Source organism: Streptopelia decaocto (genome assembly GCF_964273445.1).
Source record: "Streptopelia decaocto genome assembly, chromosome: 14".
NCBI classification, from domain to species: domain Eukaryota; kingdom Metazoa; phylum Chordata; class Aves; order Columbiformes; family Columbidae; genus Streptopelia; species Streptopelia decaocto.
The window spans coordinates 12312966-12331753 of NC_138669.1; the positions used below are offsets into that span (position 1 = coordinate 12312966).

The 18788-nt window shown below is 42.8% G+C and overlaps 1 protein-coding gene across 1 annotated transcript; it reads left to right on the forward strand.

The window, feature by feature from the left end:
* Window positions 1–1258: 1258 nt before the first annotated feature.
* On the forward strand, window positions 1259–12345 carry ZFP64 (ZFP64 zinc finger protein). Its single transcript, XM_082065576.1, has 6 exons — window positions 1259–1402; window positions 1836–2075; window positions 3438–3599; window positions 4450–4512; window positions 5113–5364; window positions 9145–12345. Exons 1-6 carry the CDS (start codon window positions 1345–1347, stop codon window positions 10437–10439), a joined length of 2070 nt encoding a protein of 689 aa, XP_081921702.1. The 5' UTR covers window positions 1259–1344; the 3' UTR covers window positions 10440–12345.
* Window positions 12346–18788: the final 6443 nt, after the last annotated feature.

An 18788-nucleotide genomic window follows, 5' to 3' on the forward strand; every position in this document is an offset into this window, starting at 1 on the left:
CCTGTAATGCACAGAGGTCTACATCCAGAAACCCACTCAGACAATGGGTGACTTCAGTGGGTATCAGATTCTTATTTGGCACTATAAATTATCTTCGATATTTGAGGTGAGCATGATGGAAGACCTGTAAAGAGCTGCAATATCAAGAGTGGTTTTCTGGCAATTATGCCTGTACAACCAATTTGGTTTTCTGCAGAGTTATTAGTGTCGTACTAGCAATAAACATGATTTTGCATGAAGACCAGTAATACAACCCAAAAGGCCAAAACTTAAGGCTAGTTTTTACTGTCTTGACTACCCTAAGATTTAAACCCAGTGTCAACCCTAAGTCATTGCCAAACTCCCGCAAGCACCGCTAGGCAAATTAAAGCTCTACTTTAAGGCCTCAGCGGGGCGCAGGGCTGAAGCACACGCGAGGCCTCGGCCCCGCTGCCCCGGCCATGGCGGGTCCACATGGTGCCAGGCCGGAGCGGCCACCCAGCCCATGGGGAAGGCACACACGGGGCAATTCGCCTCCCATGGAACACACAGGCCTTGCCGTGCTGGGCACAGGGTTTAATGATGGCGGTTTGGCCTGTCAGGGGTGTCCCGCATGGGGCTTTCCCCTGGGGCCCTGTGGCGGCAGAAACAAGCGGGGTTTCGGCCATGCTACAGCAAGGTGGGGGCAGCACTGCTGTCCCTAAACCAGGGTTCGTTACCCGGTGTGCCTACAAATGAGCCAAATTCAGCACACAGAGACAAGATATTATTACAAAATCATGCAAGTCTGTGTGCTGGGATAAAGCCAACACACCATGCATCATATACAAAATCTTACTGCCACTGAGGGCAGTCCTAAAGAGCCAACTGGTTGCACATTCGCGTATTGCATTACATAATCCTTTTAGCCTATAATGACCAATGTTCAGCAAAATGGCACTTCATCCAGCAGCCTCGAGGTTATGTTTTAAAGCAAGGCTCAACTAACAGTGCGGGCTTCAGAATGGCTACAGCTGCAAGGCCAGTAGTGTCTGTAGTTCGCGATTTGGCGTTTTGCAAGTCACTCTTTGTTATATGAGCAGACTGACCTAAAACTGAAAGGATTTACGTATGTTTAGGTCAGGGATTTCAGACAGGGTTCACTCCTTTAAGGGATGGCAACAGCAGCAGCGGAGCGCTCGGCCCGCGGCGGGTGAGGGCGGGTGAGGGCGGGTGAGGGCAGCCGCGGCCTCGCCGCTGCCACTGAGCATGCTCGGCTCCTCCACATCCGCCCCGCTCAGCGGCCGACAGGCGCGGGCAGAGGTTCCCCACCGGTAATAGGTGCCGTGCGGGCGGCGGAGCCGGCCTGCGGGACTCGCTGCCGCCATGAACCCCGGCGGCGGCGGCGGGGAGGCGGCGCCCGCCTTCCCCGGCTCCGTGCAGTGTAAGTGCCGCTGCGCGCCAGCGGGGTATGCGCGCTCCGGGGCCCGCGCGGCGGTGAGTGGAGCTGAGCTGGGGCCTGGGCAGGCCCCGAAACCTGAGTGGCGCAAGAAACAGGCGGGAGCGGAGCCCGGGAACCTGGCTGGGGGGGGGAGCCCGGGAATCTGGGTGACGCCGCGGGCCGGGAGGGGCGGCGGGACCCGGGGGGCTGCGGCCGCTGGGCGAGGCGGGAACCCCCCGCGGGACCCTGAGACCTTCGTGGAAACGTGGCCGGGGCCGCGGGCGGCCTGTCCTCCCCGGCAGCGCCGTGTCCGTCCCGCCGCGGGGGTCCCGCAGCCCCGGGCCCGCAGGGGCTGTCCCGCAGCGGGGTGTGTGTCGGGTTGAGCGGTTCCCCCATGGCCGTTCCCTCCCGACGAGCTCTGCTCCTGTTTCCACAGTTCCCGGCGGCACCACCGTGCTGGTGGAGCTCACCCCCGACATCCACATCTGCGGCATCTGCAAGCAGCAGTTCAACAACCTCGACGCCTTCGTTGGGCACAAGCAGAGCGGCTGCCAGCTCAGCAGTGCGGCCGCCGGGGCAGCCAGCACCGTCCAGTTTGTGTCGGAGGAGACGGTGCCGTCCACACAGGCGCAAAGCGCGGCCAGGACCATCGCTTCAGAGACCCAAACCATCACAGGTATCATCACGTTGTGTCCCAGGAGCTGCAAAACGCCTGTGCAAAAGTGGCAGCATCACAGAGCCCTCTGCATGTATGTCCCTGTCACACTAAGCTAAAATGACACTTCTTACGTTAGTCATCACGTACCTGCAAGCAAAAAAAAAAAAGAAAGAAAAAGTGGCTTGCTGCCTTCTTGGTATGATAACAATTACCTAATTGGCTAATTGAGATACAAGTTCACTTAGGGGATTGATGAACTCAAACACGTTGTATAACCAACTTGTGCGAACTAATTGAAGTTGTCAATACTTACGGAAATTAATCAAGTTACTATCCATTTTATTTTTTAAGAGTGCTCTGGATGAAAAACAGACTCCGAATTGCTGTCAGGAGCTACTCCAGGCCTTTGTATGTGAGAACGCTGCATTCCCTAACATTGCACCCACAACTAATCAGCATGAAAAATATTACACAAAATTTGTGCCTATGTGGAGGCTCAGTTGAGGTCCTGATCCTGCAGACATTTAAATAGAACTGTAATTTTTTTTCCCATGCAGGAAGGTTTGCCCTTCTATATAAAGTTTTGTTTTGTTTTGGTCCAGAACCTTACTAAAATCCAAATTGTTTGACTTTAATTTGGATAGACAGATGAGGGTAGAGAATCCAGAAGAGCAGTGAAACAGACTGAATTTGGGGCTCACTTCCAGGAATTTTTGTATTATAATCCCTCAAGTTGCTGTGAGTTTTGGATGAGTCATTTTTCTGCTTCATATTTACTCATCTTTAAAATGAGGGCAGTTATGTCCTTCTGCCCTTTGGGGTTATAGCATTTAATTGATTTAAAAGCTGCAACTTTGGCTGAGAGAGTTTTACCTGTTATTCTTTTGAGTAATAGCTGAAAACAGTATAGCTGAAAGAGGCTAAATTTCAACAGTTAAAAAAAAATGTTTACCTGGTTCCTGTTTGACAGCATTTGCCATATAATTTGTTTGTTTTCTCCTTTGGGCTTTCAACACAGCCAGTGTTGAAAAACAAACATACCCTTATTAATGTAAGAGCTGGACAGGCATGAGAAGAAACTGAACTGAAGAAACTGAGGGCTGCAGTCAGATTGGGCTCAGAGGGAGACAAGTGGGCCTATGTAGTGTTGTACTAAGTTCAGTGGTTCATCAGGTCTTGACAGAATTTTCAGTGACAGCAAGGGAGAGAAAAGCCTTTTTCCTTTCTTCCTCCCCCAGGTGAATAGGAATCCAGGGACAGTAATGTTGCTGGAAAAAAAAATAAAAAAAACAAGCAATAAATTGTTGAAACTAGAAAATAATTATATTTTTCTCATTGGAGAAGTTAATGTTCTCAAATGAAGCTCTTCTATGTGTTTAGTTTCTGCACCAGAGTTTGTTTTTGAGCATGGCTATCAAACATACCTGCCCAGTGAGAGCACTGAGCCTCCAACTGCTGCTATCGTGTCTACTGCACCAAAACCACGCTCGAAAAAATCCACTTCCTCACTTACACAGAAGAAACTAAACTGCTGCTATCCAGGTAAGATGTGGACTACACCTTCTTCCTTTGCATTTTAAATTGGCAGTTTCCTATAGTGATACGCATGGTAGCTCCGTCTGTGTTGACACACGCAGAACCTGGAAGGCAACCCACTTACTGAGAGTGCGATGTACCATTGGTACCAGTGGTAGTTCTGCGATTGATTTGACATATGCGAGAAATATTATACGTGCCTTTTGCGTTATATGTTTTGTCTTCCATCAGTTAGCATTTTTATAAGGATGGATTGAACCGAAGTATTTGGGGACCTTAATGAGTAAAAACAATGCAATAGGCAGAAAATGTGTGCAGAGACAGCCTTGTAGATGAGTAGTCATCTTAATGGAAGCAGAAGTCACAGTCTCTTTTCTCAAGCTTGCCTTCATTTGAAAGGCACATTTCAAATGCTGAGCATTTAGTTTCTCTGCTCTAAAACTGTAGCACTTTCCTCGCGGACAGGATTCCTGAATGGTGAGCTGTTACCCAAGTTCCCAATTGCACTAACTTGAAGTCATCTGTGGAATTAATTAGTTTCCCCAGCATCCCCTGTGTATTGTAAAGAGCATCTCAAATCCTAGGCAGATTCCAGGGAATTTGTTTCAAAGCTTACATAAAACAGTGATGTAGAGAGTGAATTGCCTCCTGGGGAAGCATCAGAAAACTAAAGATCTTAGGTAAGACAGTCACTGTTTTAAGTAGATGTCAGTAAACAGGATGGGTAACTTGTTTTCTGTTAATACTGAATTTTAAAGAAAATGTTCTGGAAAATAAACGTAAAGCCAGAATACAGTAGTATATTTTTATTATTTTCTTAGATTCAATTGATTGATCTTAATCTTACTGTTTTCAGGTTGCCAGTTCAAAACTTCCTATGGTATGAAGGATATGGAACGTCATCTACGAACACACACAGGTCTATATAGTTTCTTCTTCTTTTGCTTGGTTTCCTTCTCTTGCCTATTCTCATACAAAATAATCTGTCTATAGATAAACTATTTGGAACGTACACGTATGTCTGTACGTTTTAGTATCGTAGTTCTCTGTACCTAGGGAATCGCTCTTTCTGGGTTAGCCATGTCCCACCATGGGCAGTACCACTCACAGCTATGGAACATGAACACTGTGCGTTGATTTAAGGCACAGTTAAATTACTAAGGTACAGGCCGTGTGTTTATCAAGGTGCAGTGTGGTGGTGATGCATAAACTAGTTTGCTCTTCAAATGCAACAATGATCCCAGCATCTCCCCTTAAACCTTGATTTCATAGTTGTAAAAGGAGAGAGTTCCAAAGGGTCTTCTGAATCTGTTGTACTAGTGCATGCAGCCTCTGGAACAAAGGAGAGTTCTTGGCTGATGTGACAGCTGCTGAAATCCAATGTCCAGCTTTTGAAAAGTAGCCCCATTTCTATTAAGTGTTTACTCTGTGCTTTTTTTTGCTTTTTTTTTTTTAATTGAAACAACATCCTTCTGGTGCAAAAATTCTCGGTGTGTTGGTGCTCTTCTGTTTGTTGCAGGAGACAAGCCCCATAAATGTGAAGTTTGTAACAAATGTTTTAGTCGTAAGGACAAGCTGAAGATGCACATGCGTTCCCACACCGGGGTGAAGCCTTACAAGTGCAAGCACTGTGACTACGCCGCTGCCGACAGCAGCAGCCTCAACAAGCACCAGCGCATTCACTCCAACGAGCGTCCTTTTAAATGCCAGATCTGTCCTTACGCAAGCCGCAACTCTAGCCAGCTAACCGTACATCTCAGATCTCACACAGGTAAGTTTGTACTAAAATTCAGATGCAGATTTGAAGGTCATAGGGGAGATTTTTCAAGGTGTACAGGTGTCAAGGTACCAGAAAGGGCCTATTTGAAATCCCAAAAGCACCCAGGTGTCCAGGTTCTGTGAATTTCTTGGGCATAGAGTCTAACAGGGCAGTACAGCTCTGCTGAAAATACCTGGAAGCAATCAGAGGCAGATCTGACTCTTGGTAGATTTTCTTCTAAATTGATTTTGAAACTGCCTATTAGATGTTCTCAAACCAGCAACGCTAAAGGATCTGGTGGATTGATTGATTGATTAAGAGCATCTAGGTTCTTATCTGCATCTCAGATCTGGTCCGCTATATTAGAAACACCGAAATTGCTTTATAATGGAACTAGTTATATCAGTGCAAAACTCAACTGCATAATTTAGTTTTTCTTGCATCAGTAAATTAGGAAGTAATTAGCAATTTAAGTTACATCTTTCTTTGACCTTTTTTTGTGGTATCTTCCTGGTGCAGACTGATGGGCATGAACACTCGTACGAGCAGCAGGAGCTATATTTTTGCTATCTAAATAGAAAGTTTTAGCCTCCAGGCTTATAAACATTGTCTCATTTGCATTATTTACCTATGTTTAATTTTAATCCGATTTCACTTTGATAGTTTGTTCCTAGAAGTGGTTTCCTGTAAAGATACCGCTGTCTTTGTACAGTTGTCTTCATATGTTGTCTTCCACCTAATCCAGGGTACTGGATTAGTTTCTGTGTTGAGTTTTATACATTTGATTAGTTCTGTGAGTTGTAGCTGCAAGGTGGTTATGGTTCAGTGGTTACTAGATTAGCTTTGGACCTATCCTACATCTAATTTTGAATTCAAGTACTAAACAATGTTAGATCAGATGTGTGCAAGATGGGATTTCTTTTGAGTAGATAAAAGAAATAAATCCCTTGTGCATTGTGAAGGAGGGGAGGGTTAAATCAATCTGTCTCTAACAGAAAAGAGTCTTTTATACTTCACAGATCTGCTGTGATGGAACAGGCAGGGCCATCAAGCAGTTGGTTTACAAGTTTCTCTCTTTATTGCTGTATAAGATGATGTGATGGTCGGTCAAAATAGTACGGGTTGTTGTGAGGAGTTATCTGTTAGTAAACAACACTAGTCAGAGAATATGGTATTGCATTTTCCTCATGTCATACAAGAGTCTGCATACTTGTGCAGTTATTCCTGTGGGCAGGAATGCTCTGAATTCAGCTGTGGAGAACCTATGAGTGATCATGATTCTCTTGTATTTCCAGTAGAGAGAGATTTTTGTGGCATTAAATACTGCAGTAGTTGGGAAGGGGTTTTAAGCTACTTTATCTCCTTTTGGCTGATCAGTCTATTGTATCTTATGCTAAAATGCAAGTCTTTGTTTTTGTTGTCTCTTCCATTTCTCCAAAATAAATCCTCTTTACTAAAGGACTTTTTTAATTTGCTGAAAGAAGGCACAAGAATTTTGAAAGTAATAATTTCATCCTTGTTAGGTTACAAAGCTGTTATGCATACAGCCAATTTTAGTGGAAAAGTAAGACTGGTATGTAGAATATATTGCGTACTGGAATTAAATTAGTCCTTCTCTAGAAGGTGAGTGTAATCTACATTGCTCAGAGTGAGATCATCTACCTAGCATTACTTGGTGAACTAGTCATCTAAAGATCAGTTTCCTGTTAATTTGAGTAAAACTGCTCTTACGATTAATAATTCCAGGACTAGACACTGTTTTTTAAAAGCTATATTCTGTCAGTGTCGATGATGTATGGACAGAAATGTAAAGAAATATAAGTAATAACCCACTGTCTAAATAAATGGAACCAACATAGTTTGCTATATTTAATGAATTACTAATTCTTTTTCATACATTGTGTTACCCTGTATGTGAAAATTAAGTCATTGAAACACGTCCTGTGCCTTCATCAGCAAAGCAGACAAAATTCAGTAGCTGAGTGTGCAGCTGAGACTGTAAAATGAACAAACAGCGCATCTCCATTAATAAAATCTGTTTAATATAGATAATACACCATGTATCTCAATTATTAAACAGATACTTGGATTAGCACAGTAGGCCACAGCTTGATTTGAAAAATATGCAGCTAAACCTATGACATATGTAGTTGGATAAGCAAATTATACAAAATTATACAGTTATCACAAACTCTGTAAAATATTAACTTATAAAATAAATCAGCCATTTGCAGTTTGATTATTAAAGAAGATAAATGCTTGCTAAGCTGAGTACACTCTCTTCCTTCCCCCACCAAGGGTGTCTTGGAACCTAATAACACAATTCTTCCACTTTTTCAAAGTAATACCTACCTAGAGACTTCACGCTCAGGTAGTTTAGAGAACCACTTATTTAGATTAAAGGAAAAAGTGAACGGTTATTTAGTTGGGTTGATAGGTTTGCTTTGGATTTTTTTTAATGATTTCAGAATGGAGTCATTGGTCTTTACCTTGGAATTGATTATGGGCTAAACAGAACTACACCTTAATTTGATCATGCGTGTTGTGACAAATAAAAAAAAGGCAAAATAGTCGTTTAGATCCAGATCAAGTGGTTATTTGTGTAGGCGGTCTGACAAAACCAGGCTTACAGAGATCTTGCAGATGAGCGTGTTCATTTTTTGTGCTATATCAGTTAAGAATGTGGCCTAACTTTCAACTACTATTGTAAGCTTTCTGAAACAGCATTACTCTCAAAAAACAAAACAACGACAAAAAAAACCAACCACCACTACTTATGAATATTTTATGTACCTGTTTGCATGAATGCAAACTGATAGTGCATGACTACAAGCTGATATTAGATTTTCTTGAAGTAATCTGTACAACATTATTAGGTGTGATACATGGTGCAAATATCTCTTTCTTGGTTGCTGTAATGCTGGAAAAACAAAAGCTTAGCGTTACTTGTCTGTGTAGGCGCATTTCCCCAGGGTCCCACACTTGCATGTTTCATTAGTCTCACATTTGTCTTTTCAAGTTGAGTTTGTGTAGCTGTGATCCCTCTTCTTTTTTTTCCAGCTGTAGTAATGCTGTTGCTGTGCAGCCACCTGCTGCTGACCCAGGTGTGGGCTTTTGTCCCTACATCTCCCTGTGTTCTGGACAAGAGTTTCCCCTGCCTTCCTGTGCCAGCAACAGTATTTGTGCTGCACCACATGAACCAGGCCAAAAAAAAGGAATCAGTTTTTCTGGTTGGCTAATCTAACTCAACTATATGGTCAAGCAGTAAAGCTGGTGCCTGTTAAGCATCCATTTCTGCAGTCGCCTGCCATTTACCTGGCTTAAAGTGAACCTACGAGCCTCTCTGTAAATCTGGTAGTATAAACATGGATGTGTTTATGTTGTTTTCTTAGTCTTCAAAAATACAGCAGCTGTGGAAGTTAGTGTTTATTAATTCTAAACACTAGTTGAGATGCACTGTTGCTAAAGAGGGACAAATGAAAAACTTTAGTAGCTTCTCTGGAGCACACTGAACAGTTTTACACATGAAATGAATTAAAAATGGAGAATATATAAGATTCAGACATGAAAAGCCAACAGATGCGGGCAGGCATGCGTGTGGAGAGTTTGTACACAAATATATCAGACCAGCTGATAAATACCATGCTATTAAAGTTCTCTACACCTTGAAAATATGTTGGGAGTTTCCAGGTATTTAGAACACGTCAGTTGTACGTAATTCATTATAACATTGGTCTCTCCAATAGATCTTAGTGTCTCATCTCTAATTTGAACCGCATTTTTTGTCAACAGGAGATGCTCCTTTCCAATGTCAGACGTGTCCTGCTAAATTTAAAATCAACTCGGACTTGAAGAGGCACATGCGTGTGCATTCTGGTGAGAAACCTTACAAGTGTGAGTTCTGTGAGGTCCGGTGTGCCATGAAAGGAAACTTGAAATCGCACATTCGTATCAAGCACAGCATGGAAAATACTCTCAAGTGTCCAGAGTGCGAATTTCAGTGTGGAAACAAAACGAGCCTTCGGCACCACATAAGAACTCATCAGCCCGAACAACCAGTGAAGTGCTCAGAGTGCAACTACTCCTGCTCCAACAAGGCAGCTCTGAAAGTGCACGAGCGAATTCACTGCAAAGATCGTCCTTTTAAATGTGAATTCTGCAGCTTCGATACCAAGCAGCGGAGCAACCTGACAACCCACGTGAGGAAAGCTCATGGTGACAAAGTCAAGACCAAGAAGCAAACGGCGGAGAAGGAAGGAGATAGGCCCAAGCAAGGTGGCTCCAGGCAAGTTGCCAAACTGGATGCCAAGAAAGCATTTAAGTGTGACCTCTGTGATGCCTCCTTTGTCCGAGAAGATTCTCTTAGGAGCCATAAGAAGCAGCACAGTATGTATAATGGCTCTAAAAATAACGAACTGGCTGTTCTGCAGCTCCAGATGGATCCCAGTCGGCAGGCCAGCGCCCCTATTACTGTCAGTCACCTCCAGGTCCCACTGCAGGCTGCTCAGGTTTCCCCATACAACGAGGGAAGGGTCAAGATCATCGTGGGTCACCAGGTCCCCCAGACTAACAGCATCGTTCAGGCTGCCTCAGTCAATGTCATGCCTCCTACACTCGTCACCCAGAATCAGGAAGATCTCTCAGCCAACAGCCGCTTGCAGCTGCTGGGCCAGGTCAGTTTGTTGGCACCACCTCCAGCTCCCCTGGCCCAGAGCGAAGCGGGGCCTGTGGCACAGCCAACAGTTCTTCTCACAACCCACGACCAGAGCGATGGAAGCGCTTTGCATCCGACTCTGATTCCTGCTGCTCCTGTCAGCAGCCATGAGGCTTCAGCAAACCCAGCTTTCATCACCAGCTCTGCAATCAGCTGCTCTGATTTAGAAGGCCTTAATGCTTTGATACAAGAAGGAGCAACAGAAGTGACTGTGGTTAGTGATGGAGGTCAGAGTATAACAGTGTCCACTTCAGCTCCCCCTCCTATATTTTCTTCATCCTCTCACACAGAAGCCCCTAAGCAGACCTATTCTATCATTCAAAATGGAGCCCATACAGCTTTGCTGTGTCCAGCAGACTCCATACCGGATTAGTCGCAAAGTACTATTGCTAAATAAATTTCGGTCTGGGAGGCGATACTGAGTTCAGCAGAAACGCACAGGACATACGTGAATGCAGGATTTGTCCTACAAAGCCAAATACCTTCCACTGACACATTTTACTTGTCTATACACGGAAACATGTATCTTGTATGTGAAAAAGAGGATGTGTATATTTATGTGCCTCTATTTAAATCAGAGGCTGCGTTCTTTGTAAAATCAGACCATTGAAGCAACTGTTGACAATTTCACCAGGCAATAAGCTTCCCAGAATATGATTCTTGTATTGTGCTGGCTAAAATAAGGAAGACTCACACAAAAAGGTAATAGTCCAGGCCATTCTGCAGTATATTTTGAAGTGCAGTCTGTGCTATGCATGCATTAACTGCACCTGGCTGATTGTTGATCTGTAAGAAATGTCTACTATGGGTCTAACGCAGACCTAGTAAAGTGTAAGGAGGTTGTTCCTTGATATCTGTAGAAATTTCCATCACCTGGCACTTAATCTGCAAGTGCTTATGCAGAAGACCAGGTGATCATTTTTAGAGAACAAAAGAATTTTGTTGATCAGGAATAACTAACTTTGTTAGCAAGAACACGATTGCAAATCATAGATATGGCACAGTGATCTCTGTCAAAGACACCTGTGTTTTAAAAAAACAACTGCAAATATATTTTTTACAAATGCTACTTACATTTTGTTTTTATTTTGATGCTGCCTGCTTGTAGTTTCATGGGTGTTAAAGTGTATTATGTTTTGTCTCTGTCCTTTTCAAGTTAAACAGGAAAAGGGAAGAGATTGAATTGATTCAATTTAAAACAAACAAACAAAGCAATTCTAATCCAAGGTCTGAAACTCTAATGTAAATTCAGATTGGATCACAAAGAGATAGAAATATGCATCATATAATGGTAAATTACTATGATGAATTAATTCTAGGCTGTATTTTGAACTATGCAATATTATAGTCTTATCTGGTAAGCATTCTTGTAGTGGTAGCTGATAATATCTTCACTACCAGACTCCCTAGTTAAAGAACAGTCTCAACTTGGGAAAACAGCTCCATAGGGGCCTGGGTCTGCAACAATTGGAGATGGTTTCACAGCCAGACAGCATCCCAAGGACAATTGTTAACGTACATGAAGACTGAAAAGCGACATCAAAACCACCTCTGAGAGAACCTCTTGGGGAAGAAAAGTCAAGTTAAATTTCACAGTATTTGCTAGTGGGAGGCAGTGAATGATTGCTTTATGTGCTAGAAATATGCTTGGAAAACTTGGATATAATAAGGGCTGCTTTCTGAATAGGGCTCGTGTTTGAAATTTTTAGCTGGTACAGATTGCATTTTGTGTATGTGAGGGGGCTCCTGCTCCTTCCCCCTGGGTGTACGTGCTCTATATGGTGTAAGGCTTCCTGCTTTACAACAACGAGTAGGAAAATGCAATCATAACTCAGAGTGATGCAGGTTGTTCTTGAAAACGCGACCTTTGTTTTTGTTGAATGCTCCAGTATCATTGTCTTCATTATTTACGGGAAATAGTGGTTTTGAAGTTCCATATCTCTTTTTCCTTCCTAATACTTTATTCTAAATTAATATTTTTTTAAAACAACCTTTCTAGATAATCTTGGGTTTAAAATCTGGGGTTTGATTTGAACTGTCTGGCAGCGTGTCTGACACTTGTAGATATCAGAAAACATCGCTCTCCAGTTAGAAGAAGAAACTTCATAAATGCTTAATTAAAAAGGCATTATTAAAGATTTATTTCCTAGCCCCATGCTGAATTGAAATATGAAGCAAAAGTTTGCAGTTCACTGACAGTTGTATTTCAGGGTTTATTTTTTCCTACACTTGTTCTCCAACTTTTCCAGTGATACAGGTTTGTCACCTGTTAATTGTCTCTACCCTATAGAAAGGTGATTTAAGGAGCTGACAAGACCCAGTTCCAAGTCACTGAGCACACCTTTTTATATATATATATACATTAGAAGTAGACGGGAGGTTTTTTTACATTAGATCACTGCAGAACATTCGTTGAGAACAATAAATTAAAGCCTAGATACTTTGAATTTTAACACTGGCCTTGCGGTTTCATGGCTTTCCAGTCGTGTTTCACTGTTGTACCTATAGCACAGACCCAACCTTTACATTTCAGCTGCATCGAGGCTGCTGGTGAAGCACTTGGAAAAGGCATCGCAGGTAAGTGTGTGAGGCCTTTGAACAGGAGCAACCAGCCCATTGGGGATCTCAGTTGTAATAGCAGTTGTTATATATTTTCCCTTTATTGTAAGACAAAAGAATCTGAAACAATTTGGCTTTGTCGCCAGTACATCTGTCTGTCTCTGCTTGCTCGCACACCGTGTTCCCAGGATTTCCTGCGGCTTGATTTTATGGAGCCTGGTGATCGCAAGGATAATTATGTTTGAATTTCTACAAGCCCCTGGAGTACAGAGTTTAAGTCGCCCAACTGAGGAGTTTGCATGTCAGGAGTCAATTAACGTTACGTTTCATATACTTGTTGGTATAAATGAACTCATGAGCGTGAAGTATTTTGTGTCCTCTGTAGATGGTGCTAGAGATCCAGATAACTTTACAGTGGGGCTGGTTCTGCTTGATGATGTTTCCTGTTTCATAGTTCCCTGCTTTTCTTTCCCAGATAAACACATTGCAAAAGCCACTTTCATAAGAAGTTACAGAATGCCTAACTGTGAAGATCTTATTTTAAGACAAAAAGCAACAAATAATAGAGAAAAATGATCAAAGTTTTCTACTGTTATCGAATTATCAGATTTATGGCCAGAACACAATGTCACAAGTGATGTTAAACTGATTGCTTTTCACTCTTTGTTAATTAATTTTAACCTATACTTGGTTTGCAGCTTCAGAATTGTAGTGAACTACACGGATGATACAAAATGAGAGGTTCTGACAAAGCTGATGGTTTGAATTGCAATTGATGTGTGTTTGCACTTGGCCAAGAGCTGCACCCAGGGGATGCGCCACCGCATCCAGGAATCTCATGTTCAATCTAATGTCACACTTAACGTTACACAGCTCTGTTATCTGCATTTCAGTTTCACAAAAAGGCGTGTTTACCTTCTAAAATAGGAAACCGGTAGATTTGTCGTATTGTAAAGACCAACCTTCCTTCTGGTCGTATGTGTGCCTCTAAGATAAACAGGAAAGATAACAAAATGGTGTGAATGAATAGACAAAGCTTAGTGCTGCTTCTTCAGCATTGTTTAGCTGATTGCATTATGTTAAGTGAACAATCTAGAGACTTCTTTCCTCTACCATAAAAAAAAAAGGCAGCTGATAACTAAAACTAACATGGGGGTGATTTTTTTTATGTATTTTTAATTTTTTTTCAATTTTCCATTCCAATATTTTATTTCTGTGTATGACAGTAATGCTCTTTGTGTTTTAGAACTGGCAGAAGCAGATTGTTTTAATCTCTGATACTCGTTTAATACATTCTTCATGTTATCAACAGACCTATCCCTTGAGAGTGCAGTAATTCATAACAAGTGTTTCTTGTAGAGCTTACTTGCTTTCGAGCACATGGTAAATAAATCGTATACCTTCCTAGAGCTCTGCCATAGCCTCAGAGCTCTATAGCAAGTTGTCCTTTTCCACGAGAAAACATTTGGCTGGATTTTGTTCCTCCCCGGGGATCTCCAAGCCCGAGAGGTGAGCACTGATTTCCCCAGAGCAAACCCGGCTGCCCGTGCTGCTGCTGGGGCCGCAGCCACTCCAGCTCCCTTCACTCCAAATGGGTGATGTTTGCACCACATTGCACTTAACTTGCTCTAGGAGGAAAGTGTAAAACTACATACTCCCCAGTTGGCTTCCTCCAGCACGCTCGCTGCAGGTTTTGCTCTCTGTACAGGCTCGTAATTTTTACACAATTTGCTTGTGGAGTCCCGTGTGCAAGTTAGAGTGCGTTACAGTCCTCCCTCCGGCGAATATGAATCTGTGACTGCTTAAAGAAATCAGGTTAAACAGAGCAGGAGCATTAGCCAAGACACTCAGCAAACAGTGATGCATGCCCTGTATGCATTTCACACAAAGCAACTCCCTGCTCTTGTGTCCTTCCCAACCTTTGGGTTTTGTTGTAGCTGCTCCATCACACTGCTGTTTAAAACCAGACCCAGGTGTCACATGAGAAGAGGCTTATTCTCTGCAAGACCTGCTGTAATGAGCTTTTCCCTCTTGCTTTTGGGAGGTAGAAACATGCAGCGGGAAAAATAAAAAGGAAGAGTCAAAAAAAAAATGTGTCTTCAACACCTTTGTGTTTTGGGGTGGCAGGTACCAGCGTGAGCTCCTGCACATGTCCCCAGCAAGACAGGCTTGAGTTTGAACAATAAACCAGCAGCACTCTGGATTAAGCCCTCTATCAGTGCTGCTGGTATCTTTTGTGTGGTTTTGATAAACACTTGAACTGTCATTTGCATCAAAATGGCAGATTCCTGCTCCAAACCAGCACGGATTTGTCCTGTGCACAGGGCGGTTCCCGCATGTGCAGATGCACGCAAAGGGCTCCTGGATCCAAGTGCGATCCTACCCTCCTGTGAGATGAGACCTAAAAGCAGCAGAACTTGGCCCAAAACAAGCTCCTCTGGGATGTGGGGGAAATCCAAACTTCAGTTGAATACACGTGGGGTTCACAATTAAAAATTACAATCAGAATATTTCACAATCATTTTGGCAGGGCTGTTTATTGCTATTGTGATCTGCCTGCGCTGGAAAGTACCTTCGGTTGTGGGGTTCTAAATTGTTCTTTGAAAAATGTTAGAAGCGTGCCAAGGCATTTTTCTCTAGGTTACAAACAACTGGGAAAAGGCTTCTTTTTTAGATAGATTTTGTGTTTCTGATTCTTCATTTATTTATTTGTGTTTACGGTCGAAATATAGTCAGTCATCCTTTTTGCTGTGTGGTGCTCCATAAAAATATTTGCTGTGTCCTCAATGGAAAGGTTTCTGTCCTATAATTTCAGGAATATTGACTGGATACTCTAATGGCCTTTTACATCTCTAGTTGGAAAATCTTTAGCCTTGTTATTTAAATTTTAAGAAGAGAAACCAATATTGTTAAGAGAAACTGATGTCTCCTGTCACTTATCCCCATGACCTTTCATAAGGTGATAAAGGTTTCTATAGTGACTTGAGGAAATAATGTCTCAGGTATCATTGTGAATTAAATGTCTGTCGCAGGAAAAGCTTTCTTTTCTCTCTCAGGTATCCATTTCTGCCTTTGTCTTTATTCCAGTTGCTAGACATGGAGAAGGACTCATAAAACACATAGTATTTGGTTACATGGCTGTCTTTCATCTTTTAGAGACTTCACCATGTTGTGGGGAAGTAAAGAAGTCCACGACAAAGAAAAGTTGGGCTTTTTTAATGCTATTACCATTAGAGTAACAACTAACATGTATGTTCAGAGTCTGCTGCTGTGATGCCACTGAATTCTGTGACCTGTGTTATCAGAGAATCCATTCCGTAAGTTTCAGGAGTTGGGTTTGTATCTATAAGAAACATGAATTATGTATTATTACAGATACAAGGTGTTGTGGGCATTGCTGTAAGCTCCCGGTTTCAGAGCTCGTGTAAACTTGCTTTTAATGTCTGAAGGCAAAAGCTGTCTTGGTTAAGTGATTGTGAGTGAGCGGATTGTGTAGGTAAAAGCTGAACATGATCTTTGAAATAATTATCTGGGAACCTGCAGGGTTTTTTGCTTTTTTAAGGATACAAGGATGCATTTTTGCCTTCTTGTCCTCCTAGAAACGACGTTATGCCATCAATATGTCAATTTATCAAGCCTGATGTGATACACACGTAAAAGAAAGCCTGGAGAAACCTCCAACTTGAGTTGCTGAGCATTGGTATTGCTCAAAATGCAGGAGAGCTGTTAAAATCTTGGTGCTATCTGCATAGGCAGCATTTGGAAATGAAGGTTGGCCCTACATAGCAGACTTGGTCAGAGTGGTTCAGACAAATTGCTAATACCTTTCTTTCCATCAGCAAATGGAAGCTGCTCAGGACTGGGCAGCCCTGGGCCCGGCCGGAGAAGGTGACGTGCAGATCAGAAGTAAATTGTGAGGATGAGGATAACTTGGATGCCTCAGTGATGAGCGGGATGCAAATACCTTGGTAGATACTGGAGATAGTAACACCTCCTGATGGACTAAAGGAAAATTTGAAAGAGCAGGAATGCATCAAGCTAAACTGCATCATGCATAGCAGTCATAATTAATAGATTACAGTTCTTTGTGAAACATGCTTTTTTATTTTAATAAAGCAAAGGGACTGGAAATGGTGACAGAGCTGTAGAAAAACAACAATGTAAAACGCCATGTTGAAGTTGTAAAGCTAAAGAAGTGATAAAAATGTACCTTGTTGTTTAAATTTTTACAAGACTGGCTTATTATTTTTACAATAAGGCTTATTATCTTAAATAGTAGCACTTTCCCTCATTCTCCGGGCATATTGGATCAGTCTGTTTCTGTAAGTACATACAGTTGTTGCCCATCCTTGGTGTCTTAGTCCCCGTTAAAAATTTCAGAATTTGCCTAAACAATGTTAAATTTTGCTTTTGTCGTAAAATGGTGTTAGATCAGCCATTGATATAATTTTAATTGGATAGGGATGTTCATGATTTTTTTCTTAAAAAAAAAAAAAAAAAAGCCTGCCAGCAAAATTGCTTTTTGGTGATGACTCTGCTTGAAAAGTGCTCTGCAGGGGCCCATTCTCAATTGATTATCTTTCACAGCTAATAGCTTCAAAGGCTATTTGGTGGACAGTCCAGTTTTACATTTAAATGTAAATCCTGATAGCCTTGACAGACTGATGATCAGAAAAAAAGGGAGATAAAAACAGTAAAATAAATGTACAGCTGGTATAACTTTCACCAGCTCCTCCAGGGGCAATTGTAGTACAATTTAAATGGTTACAGCTTGACAAAGCTCTTTAGAGTGGACGGTGAGTGAAAACTTTCCTGAAAAGATCCAGCATTAATAAGTTGCTAAATAGCGTGTCAGCCTTAAGAGTTCAGTACAGTGTCAATGGCTCCTGTTTGTGCTTCCTTTGGATTCAGGAGTAAAGTTCAAAGCGCTGAAGCCACCTGGGTAAAGCTGGACTTTTGGTGAAGCTGCAGCAGATGAGTTCTCTGGAAAACCAAGTTCACATTTGCAGCTAAATCCTCTTTTGCGGGTTGGGTGGCATCAGTGCGAGAAGACGCGTTGGTCGGACATGGGTTTCCCGTGATGCGGGAGAGGAGCCGCGGCTGTCGCTGGGACCAGCCAGTGCTGCCTCTCGGGCACAGGAGCTGCTGGGTCTCCTCGGGGAAGGTGCAGTCTGGGTTTTCACAGAGCTCATGAGGATCACCAAAGTGGCACAAAGATAAAGCTAATGAAGGTGGCAGAAGTTTGGTTCCCCAGCAACAACCCGGCTGCCCCATCGCTTTTGTGAGCTGGCTGGGATTTTGCCATGGGGAGGAGATACAGGCTTCAATTTATGGCTCATCTTGGAAACAGATGAGGCAACAAAAGGACATTGGGGACTGCGTATTCTGGGCTCATTCAGCAATGATGTGCTTGTCATCTCTGCCGTAGAATGAGTTGCAGCAGCCTGGAGGACCCAGTAGAGGTAGCCCATGTTCTTTCCCATTGCTGTTTTTCCGCTTTCGCCCTTTCGCTGAGCTTTATCCTTTCCTTAGGATAAGATCACAGTTAGTGTCTTTGTTGGCTTCATTGCCCGAACTGTTCAGGACTCTCCCAGTCACTGGCCATGATATGTTCACATACCAGCCACACCACATTGAGAGCAAAATCACTTGCTGAGAACAGAGCAAGAGGTTGATGCCGTCCTGTTGGCAGGAACCCTGGGGAAAAGCTCTTCACCACAGAAAACTACTGAAATAAAAGGTTGTCCAAAAGTAACTCAAGTTTCTTACTTTGTTAACATCTTATTTAATTTCTAACGACTCCTTACATAGCAAGAATCGAGTGTGGGTTTGAGCTGTTTGATTGTGTGAGTCCTTGACCAGCGGACCTGCTTGCGGGGTCGCAGATGCAACCGCTGCTCTGGCCGCATTAGCCAACCTCACCGTCTGCTCCCATGAAGTGCTTCGAAACCGTGCTCGTTCAGTAGCGCTACCTCTCTGTCTCATGCAAAATTTTGTGGCAGGGGAGCTGTAATCTCAGGGTGTGATCTCAAGCTGACCACTGCTAAGTGTCAATGGGAGAGCTGCTGGACCCCATGCTGTGCTTCCACAGCCTATGGGAGCAAAGGTGGACAAGGAATTCCTCATCTCCAAAACATCTCAACAACTACAGGTAGGTGGCTTT

Coding starts and splice junctions, on each gene's coding strand:
- ZFP64 (XM_082065576.1), top strand. CDS start 1,345: ATGAACCCCGGCGGCGGCGGCGGGGAGGCGGCGCCCGCCTTCCCCGGC. Junction 1,403..1,835: donor CTTCCCCGGCTCCGTGCAGT/GTAAGTGCCGCT, acceptor CTGTTTCCACAG/TTCCCGGCGGCACCACCGTG. Junction 5,365..9,144: donor ACATCTCAGATCTCACACAG/GTAAGTTTGTAC, acceptor TTTTGTCAACAG/GAGATGCTCCTTTCCAATGT.